Raw genomic sequence first — 20,127 nt, 5'->3', positions numbered from 1 at the left:
GAGTCTCACGGTCTCTCCTGCCCGGGCTGGCTTAGAACCGTGATCCTCAGATCTCAGCCTCCTGAGTAGCTAGGATTACAGGCGTGAGCCACCAGCCCCCGGCTGGAATTTCATTTCTTAAGTTGCATGTTCAACTCCCCTGCTCCATACTTCACCAACACTTCCTTTTATTTTTCTACCTGGTGGGAATTCTATAAATTAGGCCATCAAACTTTTGTCTTGAGTGCCAAACATTCTTTCCAGATCTATTGTCTGTCTCTGGACTTTGCTATTAATTTAATCATGCTTCATTTTGACAAGGTCAAAGATTTTTTTTTCTCCCTTAATGTATTCACTTTTAGGCTTCTTGCCTTGCTTATGAAGGGATCCTTTACTCTCAAGCAGAAAGGATTTTCCAAAATTTTCAAAATATTTTCCTTAGTAAAACGGGCTCAGATGTGTGTATGTGGGGGGTAATCAGTAGGATGGAAGGATGGAGGAGGGCTGACAAAAGAGGTGAAAGAGGACAAACATATTGTAGTTTATTTACATGTGTGAAAATGAAATAGTAAAACCTGTTAAAATTGTTTTAAAATAAACACCTTCAGAATGGCAGAAGAATATAAAATCAATACTCAAAAAAATTAGCAGCTTTCTTATATACCAATGAAAAGGGTGAGAAAGAAACCATAAAAACAATTCTATTCACAACAGCCTCACAAACAATAAAATACCTAGATATTAACCAAGCAAGTGAAAGACTTCTATTATAAAAACTATGGCCATATTGTCAAAAGAAATCTGGAGATTCAATGTACTAACAATCAAAATTCCAATATTATTCCTCACAGAATTAAGAGAAATCAGTCTAAAAGTTCATTGGCACCATAAGCCAAAGCAATTCTAAATAGAGATCACTGTTGGAGTTATCATAACAACAGACTTCAAATTATACTATAGAGATATATTAACAAAAATAGCGTGGTACTGGCACAAACACAGAACCAAAGATCAATGAAACAGTACAGAAGACCCAGGAATAAAACCACATACCTAATGCCAACTAATTCAACAAGGAGCCAAAACATACACAGGAGGAAAGACTACCTCCTTAACAAATGGTTCTGGGAAAAATGATTATCTACTTGCAAGAGACTGATACTGGACCTCTGTATCTGACTTTTTTTTTTTAATCAACTCTACCTGGATCAAAGTGCTCAAGTAAGATCTGATACTTTGCGTCTACTATAGGAAAATGGAGGGAAAACCCTAAAAATTATAGGCAAAGGTAAATGTTTTTGAAATAGGACTCTAATTACCCAGAGGACAGAAGCAAGAACTGACAAATGGTACATTTAGAAACATTTTTGCACAAAAAAAAAAGTCACCATAACCAACAGACAACCGGCAGAATGGGGGAAAAAATCTGTCAGCTACTCAAATAAAGAATATCAAGAAAATATGAAAAGCTCAAAAATCTAGGAAGCAGAATAACACAATTAATAAATGGGCCAGTGAACTGGACAGTCCTCAGAAGAAAAAATACAAATGGTTAGATACACAAAGAAATGTTCAACATCTTTTTTTGTTGTTGTTGGTCATGGGCTTTGAACTCTGCACCTGGGAGCTGCCCCTGAGCTCTTCAGCTCAAGGTGAGCACTCTACCACTTGAGCCACAGTGCCACTTCTGGTTTTCTGGTGGTTTATTGGAAGTAAGTCTCACAGACTTTCCTACCCAGGCTGGCTTTGAATCATGATCCTCAGATCTCAGGCTTCTGAGTAGCTAAGATTACAGGTGTGAGCCACCAGTACCTGGCTTGTTTTAACATCTTTATTCATAAGAGAAATGCAAGTCAAAACCAAGATTCCATCTCAGCTGAGTCAGAATGGAACCCATCAAGAAAACAAGTAACAACAAATGCTGGTGAGCATACAGGAAAAGAGAATGGAAGGCCCAGTGCTGGTGGCTCACACCTGTAATCCTAGCTATTCAGGAGGCTGTAAACTGAGGATTGCGGTTCAAAGCCAGTCCAGGCAGAAAAGACGGTGAGACTCTTATCTCCAATAAACCACCAGAAAACTGGAAGTGGTGCTGTAGCTCAAGTGGGAGAATACAAGCCTTGAGCTGAAGAGCTGAGGGACAGTGCCAAGGCCCAGAGTTCAAGCCCCACCACTGACAAAAAAAAAAAAAAAAAAGAGAATGGAATGGTGGGAATGTAAACTGGTGGAACAATTATGGAAATTCCTCAAAAAACTAAAAGCAGACCTTCCCTAGGACCCTCCCATACCATTACTGGGCATATAACCAAAGGAGACTAAATTAATATACAAAAAGTACACCTTCATATCTATGTTTTCTGTAGCAATTTCAGAATAACCAAATGATGTGATCAACTAAGGTGGGAACTAGGGAAAAGAAAGTTGGACTAATGAGGGTGAAAGAGGATAGATATATCAGCAATTATGAAAACAGAACAATGAAACTTCTTCAAGTTGTATCTGGAAGCACAGAGAGGATGGAGCACTGATTGGAATACAATGTATACATTGTGTATGTGTGAAAATGTCACATTGAAATCCCCCCTTGTATAACTAATGTATGCCAATTAAAAAAAAATCTAAAAAAAGAGAGGGAGGGGCTAGGATGAAGGAGACTGATATTGGGAGTGAAGCTGATTGGGATACATTGTACACATGTGTAGAAATGTCACAGTAAAACCTTTGTACAATTAATGTATGCTAATGAGATACTTTTCCTATTCAATATGTGATTTTTTTTTTATACTTGAAACTCCCTTCTACTGAAGACCTCCAGTCAGCTGCCACTACATTGATAATTTTTATGCCACTCAATGAGATGTTACCAAAACACAGGTAAATAAAATGAACACTGTTTCAGAGATAGGCTTTAAATTTGCTATAGTTAGTTAATAACTTAATTTATTGTGCTGTTACTAGGGCTTACACTCAGAGCTTTGGCATTATCCCTAAGGTTTTTCAAAGTTCATCGTAGCACTTAACTACTGAGACAGAGGTCTACTTTCCACTTTTTGCAGGCTAATTAGAGTTAAATCTCTTGGGCTTTCTGCCCAGGCTGGCTTTGAACTGAGATCATTAGATCTCAGTCTCCTGTACAGCTAGGATTACAGGTGTAAGCTATCACTGCCTGGCTACTTTAATATTTACTAAGATTTTTTGATATGTGTCTGGTTCAGGGCTTGAATTCAGAGCCTGGGCTCTGCCCCTGAGCTTTTGTGCTCAAGGGTAGTGCTCCAGCTCCACTTCCGGCTTTTTTTTTTTTTTTAAATCAGTCCTGGGGCATTAACTCAGGGCCTGGGCACTGTCCTTAAGGTTCTTGCACCACTTCTGGCCTTCTCTGTTTATGTGGTACTGAGGAATAAAACCCAGGGCTTCATGCATGCTAGGCAAGTACTCTATCACTAAGGCACATTCCAAGCCCAATTTCTGGATTTTTTTGAAAGTTAACTGGAGTCTCACAAACTTTCCTGCCTGGGCTGGCTTTGAACTGTGATCCTCAGGTCTTTGCCTTCTGAGTAGCTAAAATTACAAGCATGAGCCACCAGTAAGAGCTTTTCTCAACTTAGGTACTTAATAATTATAATAAACAAGTAATGATTCTCTACTTAAAGACCAACATACATACTCCACTGTCATCGACCATGGTATTGTTGTTTCCCTACATACACTCATTTTTTTAAAAATATTTTTTTTTTTAGCTGAAATTTTTTTTTAATTTTTTTTGTGAACATATTTAAAAAATATTTCTTAAGTCTTTACTTGTTTGTTCCGAGATGAGGTATACCTTTGTAAAACAGGCTGGCCCCAGATTCTCCTGCATCAGTCTCCTGAGTAGTAGGAACTATAGAAGCAGACTGAATACCTTGATTCTATATTTACAGATTTACTTTAAACTTCATGGGATGGGACAAAATTCAAAAGCCCCCAATGTCAACAGAATAGTATAATTGTTCTGACATAGGTACTGCTTTCCTTTTTGGGACGAAGTAAATATATGTTATATAAAGTCAATAGCCCAAATATCAACACAAAGGTACTCACACAGCAACCAATTGGATTTTGAATTTGATGGATGTTGGATTAAATTCTGGCTTGCTCAAATTATGTTCACATTTCTGAAAAGAAAAAGCATGTATCAGAGGAAAACAAGACATACTTTGCTGACCCATATAGCTACTAAATTTAATACGGCATTTACTACAAGTGTGTGTGTGTGCGCATGCATGTGTGCTAGAAGACCATGTTTTGAAATAGAACACATATTGCTGGTAACAAAAATTTATAAAAGATGACATTCAATTCTAGATATATGCAGCCATACCCTCCATTACTGGTATATCCCTGTGGTGTTTAAAAAATGTTATAGAGTACTGTCTTATATGGATTTAAACATCACAATGACTTTATGAAGGAGCTATTTATTTTTCCATTTTCTGGATGATGAAAATGGGACAACACAAGGGCAAATAAGCTGTGGAATTCATGGAGCTAGAAACTAGGATTTAACTCTACGTAGTATAATCCCAAGTTCCATGCTTTAGCTTGTTTGTTTTTGCCAGTCCTGGGACTTGAACTCAGGGCCTGGAAACTGTCCCTAAGAGTCTTTTGCTCAAGGCTAACACTCTACCACCTGAGTCACAGCCCCACTTCTGGCTTTTTCAGTTTATATGGTACTGAGGAATTGAACCCAGGGCTTTGTGCATGCTAGGCAAGCATTCTACCACTAAGCCACAGTCCCAGCCCGAAGTTCCATGCTTTAAAATATAATGAAAATTATTTACTACATTCTTTTTCATTTTTTTTGGTGCTATTTACACTGGAAAGGATTGGACAAATTGCTAAGCAACAACTTTAGCAAAAACATTAAATACGGGCTGGGAAGATGGCTCAGTGGTAGAGCATGTGCCTTGCATGCCTGAGGCCTCAGCACCACACAAGCAAAAAGAAAAAAGCCGGAAGTGGCGCTGTGGCTCAAGTGGTAGAGCGCTAGCTTTGAGCTGAAGAGCTGAGGGACAGCGCCCAGGCCCAGAGTTCAGGCCCCACGACCAGACACCCCCCCCCCCAAAAAAAAATGAATAAGAAAACATTAAATAAACTGACTACTCCAGCAGCCTCCTGGAATAGTTAGCTAAACAAAAACTACAAGGAAGGAAGCAAAGGTTTATTCATTTTCTAAGAAAAGAAAGAAGCACAGAGCATAAGTAGGGTTAGCCCTGACTGGGGTTAATAAGGAAAGGCATTGCAATATGTCAAAATATCCCAGAATTATTTTTCTATTTATAAAATTTTCTCAAAAGTTTTATGTTTGAAGCCTATGTTATTTTGTATATGAAAATCTAGACTGTGTTATATCTTCCTTTTTGAACCTCTGAGTTATCATTATTTAAAAAAAAACATTAGTATTTGTATAACATTTTTCTGCATAACATTTTTAAATTTTTTTTTTTTTTTTGGTCAGTCATCGGGCCTGAATTCTGGGCCTGGACACTGTCCCTCAGCTCTTCAGCTCAAGGCTAGCGCTCTACCACTTGAGCCACAGTACCACTTCCGGCTTTTTCTGCTTATGTGGTACTGAGGAATGGAACCCAGGGCCTCATGCATGCAAGGCAAGCACTCTACTACTGAGCCAACTTCCCAGCCCAAACTTTTATTTTTATTTTCTCTCTTTTTTTTTTGTGTACTACTGGTAATTGAAATAAGGGCTTTACACATGTGAGTCAAGTGTTGTACAACTGAACAACATGTCCAGTCCTTAGCTTTTGAAGATAGGGTCTCACTGTAGAGCTCAGGATAGTCTTGAGCTTGTTATGTAATCCAAGCTGAAGCTCAAGATCCTCATGCTTCTGTTTCCCAGGTGCTGAGATTACAGTTATGACCATCATGCTTGGGTTAGTTTGAAGCTATTTAATGTAAATACTGAAATATTGTACTTTTAATCCACGATATTACATGGTAGAAAGCATCTGGAACTGGCCTATGTTCCTTTGCCTCTTGTTTTCCTTCCCTAAAGCTGTGCTATTTGGTAATATTGGCTCCTAGAGACATGAAACTATTTAAACGAGTTAAAAGATTTAGTATTGTAGTCATGATATGCATTTTAAGTGTTCAATAGCCACATGTGACTAGTGGATATTATATTGGACTGTTCACATACAAAACACATCCACATCGTGTGTAGTTCTGTAGGATAAGACTAATCTAAAAGGTTTCTTTCTATTCTCTTATTATTGTTTTTACAATTTCTGTACTGATGATACTCTGCTGCTCATTCTGTAGATTACTAGAGCCAGAATTTTGCTGATTTTTCTTCTTGTTTTCTATTAAATTGTTCCTCCTCATGCTCTACCACTTGAGCCACAGCTTTACTTCTGGCTTTTTGGGTTTTTTTTGGTCCAGTTGTGGGGCCTGAACTCTGGGCCTGGGCGCTGTCTCTCAGCTCTTCAGCTCAAGGCTAGCACTCTACCACTTGAGACACAGCACTACTTCTGGCTTTTTTTTTTTCCTGCTTATGTGGTGCTGAGGAATCGAACCCAGGGCCTCAAGCATGCAGGGCGAGCGCTCTACCACTGAGCCACCTTCCCAGCCCACTTCTGGCTTTTTGGTAGTATACTTGAGATTGGAGTCTCACGGACTTTCTAGCTTGTGCTGGCTCTGAACCAGGATCCTCAGATCTCAGCTTCCTGAGAAGCTAGGATTACAGTTATGAGTCCCAGTGCCTAACTTTTGTTTTTTGCTTTTTTTGTTTTTGTTTTTTTTTTTTGCTTAAAAAAAAAACAAAACTATCTTACTGGTCTAAAAGCTAGGCACTCTTCCATTCTTTTTGGGACTCTGCATTATGCATTTTACCTTTAGATACCTTTCTTTCCACATTTGTAGCATAGAGTTAACAGTAGTTACATCTACGGAGCTACTGAGGCTGGAGTTTAGATGTTCTTTCCAGCAGTACTGGTGTTTGAACCTAGGGTTGTTAATGCTCCACTACTTGAGTCATGCCTCCAGGTTTTGAGGCTGAATATAGACAAAATATTTTATAGTACCTGAGTATCTGGCACACTCCTTGTGCTTTCTAAAGTTGCTACACTGGTCACAAACTAATCTGTTTATTTTTCTCTTACACAAATGACAACTCTACAGAAAAAAAATACTTACCCGGCAACGCAGGGACCGTTTGATGAGAAGATGCTTGTGTCGAGGATAGAGCTGTGAAGCACAGATTGGCTGGAAGTCAGGCTGTAAGAGGCGCTGCTGAAGGGTGGTCACTAGTGTGAAAGGCAAAACCAAATTTAGGTGACTTTCAAAATCACATTTATGTGCGGGCAATAATTATATAGAGTAATATATCGTTATCAATATTTCTTTAAAAGTATAAAGTTCTATCGCATTCATTTTTCAGCATATCATTTTACTACTAGCAACTATTCCACAAAAAAAAAAATCTCAAATCACAAGGCAAGTAAGCAACAAAAATAGAGTAGATGTAGACTAGAAAGTAGAACGTAGACAATCACCCTCTGTTAAATTTACTGGTCTTGTGTAATAGTCTTCGGGTAGAGGTTCCACTTCATCCACAGCCTGAGCTGGCTCAATCTTTATCTCTTTCTGATCCTCACCTTCTTTAAGGCTAAAAAGATTTAAAAAAAAAAACAAAATCAGTAACTTCCCAAAGGCCATTCTGATTAACCTCAAGTTTATGAATCACTGAATTAATTCTACCACTGTAGAATACTCATTCAGTTTAGGTCTTGTCTAAGAACTTTTTCCCTATCAACAACCATTCTTTCTCTTTAAAAAATAATTGCTTTTGTTAAACATTTGTTTTGATACCTGCTTCTCTCAAAGTCATTTAATGTCAAAACTTACGAAAGTCCAGCAAGGGTACTAATGGATGCACCCGCTCGTGGCCGTTGAAGCCTGGTTCCAAGACCATATTTGTCCTAAAAAAAAGTTCAGAAATTTTTATTACAAAGTCCATTTTATACTTTCTATTTATTGAAAGAAACAACTTGGGGTGGGATAGCAGGAGAAGCTTAGGGAAATAAGCAAAACAAACAAAAACAGAACCAAAGCAAGAACAAAACATCTCCCAAACCAAAAAGCTATTTGAGGCTACTTTTTACTTGTATTCTTACATCATTATTCTGTCCTAAAATAAAACAACATGGAGACTGAAACTATATAATACAGTGAAAGTGATCCAAGTGTGAGCTTTTCCTACTACCCTAAAGCCATCCAAGCTTTAGTCTAGGCAGGAACTGTGTGGAGGGTCTGAGATACACTGCGACTGTCCTTCTGGAACACCAATGACCATCTGCTAACTTCTTCAGGGTCAGCAAAAATCATAAAAAAATAACTTACCACTACATGAATAGTATGTTGCTGTAGAGCCCCAAAATAGCAGCAGGTTGCAACAGAGACAAAAAAATGCAGCATAAGATAGAAGCAAACTCATACAGCAGGCAGGTATATGGGAAAGTTGGCAGGATAAAGCATTTAGTTCACATTCCTCTTCTAGAACTATCATACAGTATAGCATATGCTTATTATACCAGTGGGCTGTTTAGGAAAACTTATTTCGCTGGTGAATGTAGTTGCTTTGTAAGTGTTAATAGTTTATTAAATTCAAATCTAGATATTCTTATATGGATCTTACTAAGGCTTAGAGTTTCTATGGCTTAACTCATTCTCATATAGATGCAAAATGAGAAGTTATTCAGTCTTTCCAGACATGGGAAAGAATTCGGTATCTGTCCCCACAGGCTGGTTGTTAGGATTAAATAATTCTTTAATATTGAAATTATAATATATAATATCATTTTGTAATATTATAAAATATTTAGCCCAGTGCTCAATATGTCATTGTCACTGAATAAATTTATTTGTTAAATGTCATCCTCTTGGGGCACAAACAAGCACAAAGAAAATTTCTATGAGGGCAAACAGAACTTGGGGACAATAACAAAAACTCATAGTCCTAATCTTTTGCTTCTGCCTAATGTATATAAACTCGTAGAGAACAACACCCACAGATAATTCTCATCAAAAATTCTACTTGAAGCCAAGCACTGATGGCTCATACCTGTAATCCTAACTACTCAGGAGGCTGAGATCTGAGGACTGAGGTTTGAAGCCAGCCTGGGCAAGAAAAATCTGTCAGACTCTTATGTCCAATAAAGTACTGAGAAAAGCTGGAAGTGGTGCTGTGGCTCAAGTGGTAGAGTGCTAAAGAAGTTAAGGGACAGTTCTAGCTCCAGGACTGGCAAAAATAATTCTACTTGCATGTGTCACCACCTATTTAACCACACAAATGCACTGTGTTAAAGGTCAGAGTTCTCATCCTGAGGAGCTATGGAAAGGTGTCAAAAAAAAAAAAAAGAAAAAGAAAAGATGACTACAGTTGGGAAACCTCTGCTACTAGGTTGCGAATGGTAGACTATATTGGCAATATGAGTAATATCTACCACTACTTATTTTCTTCTTCTTTTTAGACTTTCTGTAACATGCAAAACCTGTAAACAGGTGTCTGCAGTGCAGATAAAATTAAATTTGTGAGGAATAGCAATAATAATAAAAAATAATAATGTGCAGATTTCCTTGCTCTGTTACCCACAAGTCAAGAATCTGGGAAAATGGCTACTTTCTGAAATAGTCACTGTTCTTAAGCCCCAAAGGGTTCACAAATTCCTTTTTGTATCAAATCCTCACCGAAAAAGCCAGAGGCATGTAGTTTCTACGTCGTGCCAGTTTCTTCCGATCTCGTTCAACCTTTTCTTTCTGGGCAAGTTGCTGGTAATACTCAATTAACTTGTTCATCTGCAAGAAACCAAAGACTCAGTATTTGTTTCATGAAAAAGCTAACAGAGAATATATAAAATTAATCAATCACATTGACTAGAAACAAAGCAAGTGTTAAAGTGAGCAAGTTTCCCTTTTTTCTTTAAAGGGAAGTTCTCTTCATTACATGGTCTGTTTTCAGAATTAAAAGGAAACCATTAAGTTCAGAAAGGGGCAATGAAAAAACTGAAATTACATGGTTTTACTTCATTGTTTCTCTTTGGAACTGCTCCTAGTTTTGTCTGCAATGCCACAGGACTACAGGTGTTACAACTATGACATTGTATATTTCTCCCCATTCTGCGGCACTTTTTCAATCATAAAAGTCATGTTAGTTATAAAATCCCAATGATATATGAAGAAAAACAAAACTTTTCCTTTATTGTTTGTGCTTGACCTCAGAGGTATCCACTATTACAAAGTTAGATGTCTTTCTTATATTCTTATAAATATATTTTGCATACTCCTGTGTAGACACACAACTTGATACACATAAAATAAATAGTTCTCTTTTTCATGTGAAGGGAACAAAAATTATAAATCGCTTTAATGCTAGTACTGGGTCTTGACCTCAGGGTGTTGTACTCATTTAGCTTGTTTAACAGCTGGCACTCTACTATGTGAGCTACACCGTCAGCCTGTCTTTCTGATGGTTAATTAAAAACAAAGGCTCAACAGACTATTTGGCCTAAGCCAGCATCAAATCTCAATGCTCCAGGTATCAGCCTCCTGAGGAGACAAGATAGAGGTGTGAGGAACTAGTCACCACTAGTTAACTGTAAGGTCCACTCCTGGATGGCAAGCAGACTCTGCCCTCCTCGCAGACAAGTCTCTGCTCAGTACCTGACCTAAGCAACTGGCACACCTAGAAGAGGTCACATCTGCATCCACTGAGTTCACATCTGGATTCGATGCGGCCACACCTTTCCCTGCCCCTACCCTAGATAAGGCCTAGCCCAGGGCCAGACGCCCTTTTTCCCAGCTGCTTGGAGTGCCAACATGGCCTGGTGCCAGCCAGAATGATGAATAAACCTACCCCCTTACCTGAATACCATGTGCGTGGTGTTGTTCTTACTCAGCCTCTTAACTGTATAGACTTTGCACAAATACAAAATCATAATACATCATCGTCCATCCAGTACAAACAGATTTACCTGTTGTTTTTTGGTGCCAGTATTGGGGCTTGAACTCATCAGGGCCTAGGTGCTGTCCCTGAGCTCTTTTGCTCAAGACGAGAGCTCTATCACTTGCCCACAGTTCCAGTTCCATCTTTTTTTTTTTTTAAACTGGAGAAAGGAGCTAAGAGTCTGTCAGACTCTTCTGCCCAGGCTGGCTTCAAACCCTCAGACCTAGGTTTCCTGAGTAGCCAAGACTATAGGTCTGATCTATTTTACCTGGCTCTACCTGTTTGTTTTGATTTATTTATTTTTTTGTCGGTCGTGGGGCTTGAACTCTGGTCCTGGGCGCTGTCCCTCAGCGCTCTACCTCTTGAGCCACTTCCTACCTGTTTGTTTTTAAAGGCTGTCCTTTATTGATTCAACGGAAGTCAAATAAAGAATTTAGTCCTATCTTACAGTAGGACTTATATGGTCTTCTAAATTGTGTTTTTGTTGTTGTTGTTACTGTTGATTTTAAGGCCAGAACTCAGGGTCTTCTACTCGCTTGCTTGGCTCTCTTGTTCATGGCCTGCACTCTACTATCTAAGCTACAACTCCAGTTTTGCTTTTGCTGCTTCTTTTGGAGATAAATTATTGCAGGTATTTCTGCCTGGGCTGGCTTTGAACCATGATCCTCCAGACCTCAGGCTTCCCGAGTCGGTAGGATTATAGGTGTGAGTCCCTGGCACCCTGCCCTAGTGTCACCCTTGCACTCTCAGTTTAGCAGCCATTGATTTTAGGAAAACTGAACTGATACTATCATCCATCTATCTGCTTAATTTAAAGGCTTCTCATATTTTTCAGTCTACATAGTCTGCATGGTCATATCCTCCCTCAATTTTTTTCTCCATTTGGCTACTACCACATCCCACTATAATCTCCCTCCCTCCCTTACTACTACATGCTCTGCTTCCTCCATTTATTGCTCTTTGCATATACAGTCCCCGTCTTGAATCATTTCTCCTTTCATCCTCAGATCTCAGTATAATCCTTACATGTGGTCCTATCTAGTTGAAATTCCCCAATGTTCACATGGCACGATTCATATCCCTTTCATATTATTTAATCAGTTTTTATTTTATCTCAGGATTTTTTCTTCTTCTAGCAGACTTAAGCTCTATGCTCTATATTTTATTTAGCATAAACGCACATAGGTGCGTTCTCCACCCTCATCATTTGTGCATACATGTAGGAGTTTCTATAAGTGAAAAATCAAAGCAGCAAATATAGTCAAGAGCTTAAAAAGTCTGTACCAAGGTTGAGGGTATGACTCAAATGCTAGAACACTTTCCTAGCAAGTATGGGTCCTTGAGTTCAAACTCCAATATACCACTTGCCTCATATGTACAAGGCCCTGTGTTCAACCCTCAATACCAGACACAAAAACAATGAACAAACAAACAAAAGAGCTGGGTATGGTGGTACAAGCCTGCTAGGCTAGCACAGATGAAGGCAGAGATTTAACCGTATCTCAAAAACAAATTAAAAAGACTCAAAAGGGGCTGGGAATGTGGCTCAGTGGTGAGAGTGCTTGCCTTGCACGCAAAAGGCCCTATGTTCAATTCCTCATCACCACATAAGCAGAAAAAGCTGTAAGTGGTTTTGTGGGTCAAGTGGTAGAGCGCTAATCTTGAGCTGAAGAGCTGAGGGACAGCACCCAGGCTCAGAATTCAGGTTCTATGACTGGCAAAAAAAAAAAAAAAACTCAAAAGGATTGGGGACATAGCTCAAGTGTTAGAAGACTTATGTAGCATATACAAAGGTCCTGGGTTCAAGAGTTCAGGCCCCATGCCCGACAAAAAAAAAAAAAAAAGACTCAAAAGGCTCAGGGACATAGCTCAAGTGTTACAAGGCTTACGCAGCAAGCACAAAGGTCCTGGATTCAACCTCTAGTACTGTTCAAAACAACAACAAAAACCAAAACACAGATAAAGCTGTACCATTCAATGTAAGAATGGACATTTGAGAAAATTCATTTCCTCCACTATCTTACCTCATAAATATTTAGTACTTCGAATTTTTGCTGATGTCATAGATGAGTAATGCTAAATCACCATTTAATTTCATTTCCGTAGCAGTCCATTACTTTGTCTTATTATTCAAGTTTAAGGGGTAAAAAAACCACAAAAACTCAGCTATAACACATACTGTAGAAAACAACTTATCATGAGCACAATGGACACTCCAGTCATCATCCTATAAGCAGCCACTACTGGGGAAGAAATGTCTACATGTCAATGTTTCCAGGAGTACTTGAGAACAAATAGTGTGCATATAGAGAAAAAAACAAAAATTTTCTTCATTTTCTGGTATAATTCAAATACAGTCATATTCAATATAAATTTTTTGTTGTTTTTTTTTTTTTTGGGTCCGGTCGTGGGGGCCTGAACTCTGGGCCTGGGCGCTGTCCCTCAGCTCTTCAGCTCAAGGCTAGCACTCTACCACTTAAGCCACAGCGCCACCTCCGGCTTTTTCTGCTTACGTGGTAGTGAGGAATCGAACCCAGGCCCTCATGCATGCAAGGCATGCGTTCTACCACTGAGCCACCTTCCCAGCCCCTCAATATAAATGATGTTAAGATGAACTATATAACTTGAAGGTATGATTGGGAGGGGGAAAAATAGGAGGAGAATGATGGAAGAGGTGACACCCATGAAGAGGAATTAAAATCTCTACCTATATACAACTACTTAAAAATAAATAAAAATAACAAACAAATAATAACACCAATAAAGAAACTATGTGTACATTTTGTGGGGGAAGTGGCTCTAAGATTTGAATTCACGGCCTTATACCTGCCAGACAGACAGTGTACCATTTGAGCCTTACCCCTAGCCCTGTTTATGTTTTAGTGATTTTTTTCAGGCAGGTTCTCCTGCTGTTTTGCTTGGCCAGGCTCTGACTAAAGTTCTCTTAGCTATGTTCCCAAGGAGCTGGGACCACCTGGCATGCCTGCTAAGACAAGGTCTTGCTAACTTATTTCCCCTTAGGCTGGCCTCAAAACAGATCCCCCTAATCTCAGCTTCCTGAGTAGCTGGGATTACAGTATGCATTATCAGGTGTAGCCTTACACTTACATTTTTGATTAATTTAATAGAAAAGAAATGATACTGTGATTTGATGTCTTATAAATTCTATTGTTTATTTAATTCTCTGTGTCCTATGATCTTTAACTTACCCGTTGTGTGTGAGGATTTTCTGGCTCCTGCCAACCTCCACTAGCTAGAAAATAAAGAAACATTAAACAAAAATATTATCATCTTTTTTCATAAAAGTTGTCTGAAGGCCATGGAATATAACTTTAAAACAAAAGTAACAGAATTTCTAAAATAATTCTAAAAATTTTCTAGTAACCCCCATGCTTAAAACAACTTTTTTCTTTAAATAAATTTGATAATAATAATAATCACCATGACTCCTACCCACTACTACCACCACCAACAGCATATGGACAGCCTTGTGTCAGGTACTTGATATGTAGAGTGTTAGTTAGCCTTGAGCAAAAGAAACTCAGGGAGAGTGCCCAGGCCCTGAGTTTGAGCCACAGGACTGGCAAAACAAACAATGATCCTCTCTGGATCTTTGCCTTCTGAGCAGAGAAAAACTGGGGTTTGAATTTAGTTAGGCCCTCTCCCTTCCTAGGTAGATGCTCTACCACTGGAGACATATTAGGCCCCAAAATGAGACCACCTTGTTGAAAATAGTATTTTTCTTCTTGTAGGATATCGCTGAATTAGCATCTTTATAATTACATTCATAGTTAAATAGATCCTTATGCCCATTTATATTAATATGAATACATTTTATATTACACAAAGCCATATGGCCTTAAGGCAACGTCTGAATCTTTTACCTAATTGTTTCTTTAGAACTGGTAATTTATTCTAAAATGCAATTTGGGAAACTAATGATCTTACTACAGTTTTCTCTATACATTATGGAAAAGTGCTTTATAAATAAGGAAACAGATCTAACTGAAATGGTTTCAGGGCTTCTTATACACCAATGACATCATGGAGGAAATGGAAATTATCTGTGTTCCTGGTATTCAATTATCAGTTGGAAGATACCCTTGGGGAGACAGGTTTTTAGAAGCCACAGTAAGTTTTAAAATTCAGAAGTACAAATTTTTAGTCTTCATGATTCATAATCCAAAAGATATAAAATATTCAGTTATAGAGTAACCAACTATGACATCTATCTGGATTCTGAGCTTTACTTCTTTTACTTGGTAAAACGAAACAAAGTATAAATATAGAAAAACACTGCCTTAACTCATGGTATATACTATACACCCCTGAGGTTGTTCTTAACATTAAACTTAAATTCCTGGCAAATCATAACAACTTATCTGCTATATTCAAGTTAACACATTCACACACATTTGTTGGTACTCTAAAAACATGGAATCATTATTCTAATAAAAATCATAAAGGCTCTGGGCACCAGTGGCTCTTGCCTGTAATCCTAGCTACTTAGGAGGCTGAGATCTGAGGATCAAGGTTCTGAAGCCAGACCAAGCAGAAAAGTATGTGAGACTCTTATTTCCAATTAACTACCAAAAAAGCTAGAAGTAGAGCAGTGGCTTAAATGGTAAAGTAGAGCAGTGGCTTACATGGTAAAGTGCTAGCCATGAGCATCAAAATTTGGGGACAATGCTCAGGCACGCAGTTTAAGCCCCAAGACTGGCATACAAAAGGAAAAAACAAAAGGATTAGGGCTATAGCTCAGTGGTAGAATACTTGCCTAATATCTAGTATGAATGAGGTCCTGAATTTGATTTGCTATACTTCACAAGAAGGAAAAAAAAAATCCATCAACAAACTTTTTTTTTTTTAAGCTGATTCCCTTCCTCCCTCCCTTTCTTGTTATTTTTGTGTGTGTGCCAATACTTTGGCTTGTATTCAGGTCCTGGGCACTGTCCTTAGCTTTTTCACTCAAGGTTGGTGTTCTACTAGTTGAGGCACAGCTCCAGTTTGGCTTTTTGGTGGTTAATTGGAGAGAAGAGTTTCATGGACTTTCTGCCTCTGAGTAGCTAGGGTTACAGACATGAGCCCCCAAAAACTGGCAAACTCTGTTTTCAAAAGAAATACAACTAAATGTATAAAGCCAAAAAAATTAATCAAGAGGCCAAGTACTCCAAACTAAAAGGAAACAGCAAAATCAATGATTAAAAATGATGAATGTATTTTTATATATTACACACACACATCACATCACATCACATGTTAATTCTCAGGAATAGGTAATTAAACATGGAATTGCTAGGCAAAAGATGAAAACACTTAGAGGTCCTCAAAATGATAATGTATAAAGAAAGCTATGATCTGAATTTTAGCTAGCATGCAATATAACCATAGTTTCCCAACAGATCAAAGTTGAACATAATTCAGCATATTTACAGAACATTTTTATTTCTAGTTATGAGAACTGCTGCTCATACCCTTTGTAATTTTCCTTCTGATTCTTTTCCATATTGATTTATAAATGTTCCTCAGTTGTTTTTTTTGTTTTGTCAGTCTTGGGGCTTGAACTCTGGGCCTGTACGTTGTCCCTGAGTTCTTCAGCTGAAGGCAAGCACTCTACCACTTAAGCCACAGTGCCACTTCCAGTTTTCTGGTGGTTAACCGGAGATAAGAGTCTCACGGACTTTTCAGCCCAGGAGCTTTGAACTGCGATCTTCAGATCTTAGTCTCCTGAGTAACCAGGATCATAGGTGTGAGCAACTGGAGCCTGACCCTCACTTTTGCCTATTCATCTTTAGTCTGTTATACATGATCCAACCTTTTCCTTAATTTGTCATTTTTATCTCCTAATTTTGTCCATTTTCCAACATCAATAATGACAAGTTTTTATGAAGAGTATTAGCAGTTTCAATTTTAGCAAAGTATCAGGAGTGTTAATAGTAACAACGCATTTTGAATTTCTGTCCCACTGTAACTGGTTACAGAAACAACAGTCTAGGGACAGTTACAGCACGGATTACAACACATGTCCAACTCCACCTCACTCACCTGCAGATTTGTCTGCCACGCCCACATCTCTAGATGTCCAGCGACAAAACCCACAGGCAAGGTAATAAGCTTTCTTCATGGTGGTTTTAGCTGGGTCATCTGGAAGCGGTGTGGAGATGCTCGTTGCACGGGTAGAGAGAGTATGCGTGCAGCCAGGACAGTCAAAGCAGTTGGCGCACCTGTGACATGACAGACACAGAACTTGTTCAACGAATACTTACTAAGCACCTCACATGTGACAAGCCATTGTTCTACAAGTTAGAAATTCAATAGATAAGGGTGACTTGCAAAATGTTCTTGGGGACTCAACAATTTGAACATTTCAAAAATATTTTTGTTTATCTTAAAAAAAAAGCAATTGCTACCAAAGCTCAAGAAGAATTGGAACCCAATTTCATAGAGGGTCACTCTTTTAACAAGTGAAGTTTACTAGTAAACTTTAGAATCCTAATATGTAGAGCAAAGATTTCTAAGAAAAAGATATCATATCTGATGCCTTTGGAGAGAACTGACCGATGATAAAATGAGAGATGGAGTTAGGAATGTAAGAAACTATGAAACTGGATTTGTGTAACAGTTACTTTAATTGCTGTCTCAGAGTTGAAATAGATACCAAAATGTTGTCAAAATGAAGTGGTTTAGAAGTGGTATACTTTCAGGGTTTTTGTTTTCTGCTCAGATGCTACTCTTCCTATCCTTCAGCTAACACTTCCCTCTTAGGCACTCTGTGTCCTGGTGCTTTTAATTCTCCCACCATCTCAGATGTTCAAGCCTTTACCTCAGACTTACAATATTTCCCATCTGGGTGTTTTTTGTTTGTCATCTGGATATTATCCTCAAATGGAGGTAGTAATAGTAACCACCCCAGGGAGATAACTCTGAGGATTAAATGATAAAATTAATGTGTAGAAAACATACAAAACAGTATATGGTTATCAGAAGCTTTATTTGGGGTAGGAAAAACAAATAATAGTGGTACATCCATGAAGATGTTGGGGTGTGACTGGAAGCAAAAATGACTTTCACACCAAGCTAAAATGCAAATGACATCTAGTAGCAATGAGCCCATCTTGAAGCCAGATCTTGGCTTGTAATACCATTCTCCAGCAAATGGAATCATGGCTTCTTTGAAAAATAGCTACTTCTAAGACTGAGTCAGAAAAATGTACTAACCAAGTCTGGAGTATCTTACAGTACTGGAATAATCAAGTGCTCAAATTAACGAGAATACCACCACCTTCTGACCCACAATATTAGAGGTATATTTAAGGGCTTCAGGAATAAACTGAAAGGGCTCCCAATGTCCAAATCTGGAATCCTACGAGCAAAAATAAGTATATAAATAAGGTGGTATTAAATAATAACAAAGTAAATGTATTGAACTTGGGAGGCTGAGTCAGGTTGATTCTGAGTTCAGGACCAACCTGGGCCATATAGCAAGACCCTGTTTCAAAACAAAAACACTTAACAGAAACAATCCCAATTCCCCCATATATACATATGTTCATGAGTCCATAGTCTTTTTTTTTTTTTTGGTGGGTTGTGGGGCCTGAATTCTGGGCCTGGGTGCTGTCCCTCAGCTCTTCAGCTCAAGGCTATTGCTCTACCACTTGAGCCACAGTGCCACTTCTGGCTTTTTTCTGCTATGTGGTGCTGAGGAATCGAACCCAGGGCCTCATGCATGCAAGGCAAGCACTCTACCACTAAGCCACCTTCCCAGCACTAGTCCAGTCTTATAAGTAATTAAAAAAATAATTAGATCTTCCATGAAAAAATCAACCTAAATAATTTATGCAGAAAGCCTTCAAGGAGAGGAGAGTCTAACTCCCTCTCTAAGTATGGACTTTGACGGTGATTTTTCTTTTCAAGACTATGGCTCAGAAAAGGAGGTGAAAAGCTATGCATGGTGGCCCTGGTCTGTAATGCCAGCATACAGGATGTTCAGATAGGAAGATCTGAGGATTCAGGCCAGCCAAACCCTGTCTCATAAAACCAGGAAAAGAGGGAGACAGAATATAAACCACAGAAAACAAAGGAGATGGCACTTTATCTCTATGGCCCTCTTTCCCAAACTCTCTGGTCTGATGAGAAAAACACCATGCAAACACTTATTGAGGGATATTCTATAAAATACCAGTACACCTGAAAACCATCAAAGACATCAAAATCAAAGAAAGTCTAAGAAGCTGTTGCAGCCAAGAGAGCCTAGGGAGACACAACTAATACAATGTAGATTCTTAACAAATAGGGAGAGTGTGGGATAAATGGGAACTCTGCATGATCTTCACAAGTCTTACTTGTAAACCAGTTATGAACTTATTAACCAATACTGGTTAATACAGAAAATTTATTTTAACAATTCAAAGGTACGTTGGCACTGATGATGCTAAAAAATGAAAAGAGGTGTTGTTGGTTTATTTTTTTTTAAAGAGTCAACTCCATGTGTCTTATTAACAGCTATTAAAAAACAGACAAGAGCAGGGCATCAGTGGTAGCTCACGCCTATAGTCCTAGCGACTCAGGAGGCTGAGAGCTGAGGATCGGGCAGGAAACTCTGTAACACTTTTAAGTCCAATAAACCACCAGAAAACTGGAAGTGTCACTGTGGCTCAAGTGGTACAGTGCTAGCCTTGAGCTGAAGAACTGAGGGACAGCACCCAGGCCCAGAGTTCAAGCCCTACCACCACCACCACCAAAAACAGTAAGGAAGGAAAACAGTAAAATTGATCCTGTTCTTACCTATTTTTCTTTAATTTAGCTTCAGCTGATGGCATATTCTCTAAGCAACTGGGACAATAATGGGAGTCCACCTAGGAAGAAATAAAGGGGGAAAAAATCAGTGAAGACATCAAGTTTAACTTGTGTAAATGACAAGTAGTGAAAGGTAAAATATGTTAAATCTCAGCAGAAGGTGAGAAATCACTTATGGGGGTAAAAAAAACCCAAGTGAACTGTTTTAGGCTTATGGTTTATTTTTCAGTTACCTTTTGTTTTGTTGTAGTTTTTTTTTTTTTTTTGGGTCCAGTCGTGGGGCCTGAACTCTGGGCCTGGGCACTGTCCCTCAGCTCTTCAGTTCAAGGCTAGTGCTCTACCACTTGAGCCACAGC

At 38.6% G+C, this 20,127-nt stretch overlaps 1 protein-coding gene across 1 annotated transcript in view; it reads right to left on the bottom strand.

Moving 5' to 3' along the window:
• Window positions 1-20,127, bottom strand: part of Dctn4 (dynactin 4 (p62)) — a 41,932-nt gene that overhangs the window by 12,332 nt on the left and 9,473 nt on the right. The window contains exons 2-9 of the mRNA XM_013025585.1: window positions 19,760-19,830; window positions 17,021-17,199; window positions 14,185-14,228; window positions 9,721-9,828; window positions 7,879-7,952; window positions 7,527-7,639; window positions 7,168-7,277; window positions 4,060-4,133 (exon numbers count right to left, since the gene is read on the bottom strand). Coding sequence (XP_012881039.1) covers window positions 4,060-4,133; window positions 7,168-7,277; window positions 7,527-7,639; window positions 7,879-7,952; window positions 9,721-9,828; window positions 14,185-14,228; window positions 17,021-17,199; window positions 19,760-19,830 — 773 coding nt within the window. The remainder of the gene's footprint in view (window positions 1-4,059; window positions 4,134-7,167; window positions 7,278-7,526; window positions 7,640-7,878; window positions 7,953-9,720; window positions 9,829-14,184; window positions 14,229-17,020; window positions 17,200-19,759; window positions 19,831-20,127) is intronic.

Source organism: Dipodomys ordii, unplaced genomic scaffold (genome assembly GCF_000151885.1).
Source record: "Dipodomys ordii isolate 6190 unplaced genomic scaffold, Dord_2.0 Scaffold85, whole genome shotgun sequence".
NCBI classification, from domain to species: Eukaryota; Metazoa; Chordata; class Mammalia; order Rodentia; family Heteromyidae; genus Dipodomys; species Dipodomys ordii.
This window is presented reverse-complemented; position numbering and strand designations above follow the sequence as displayed.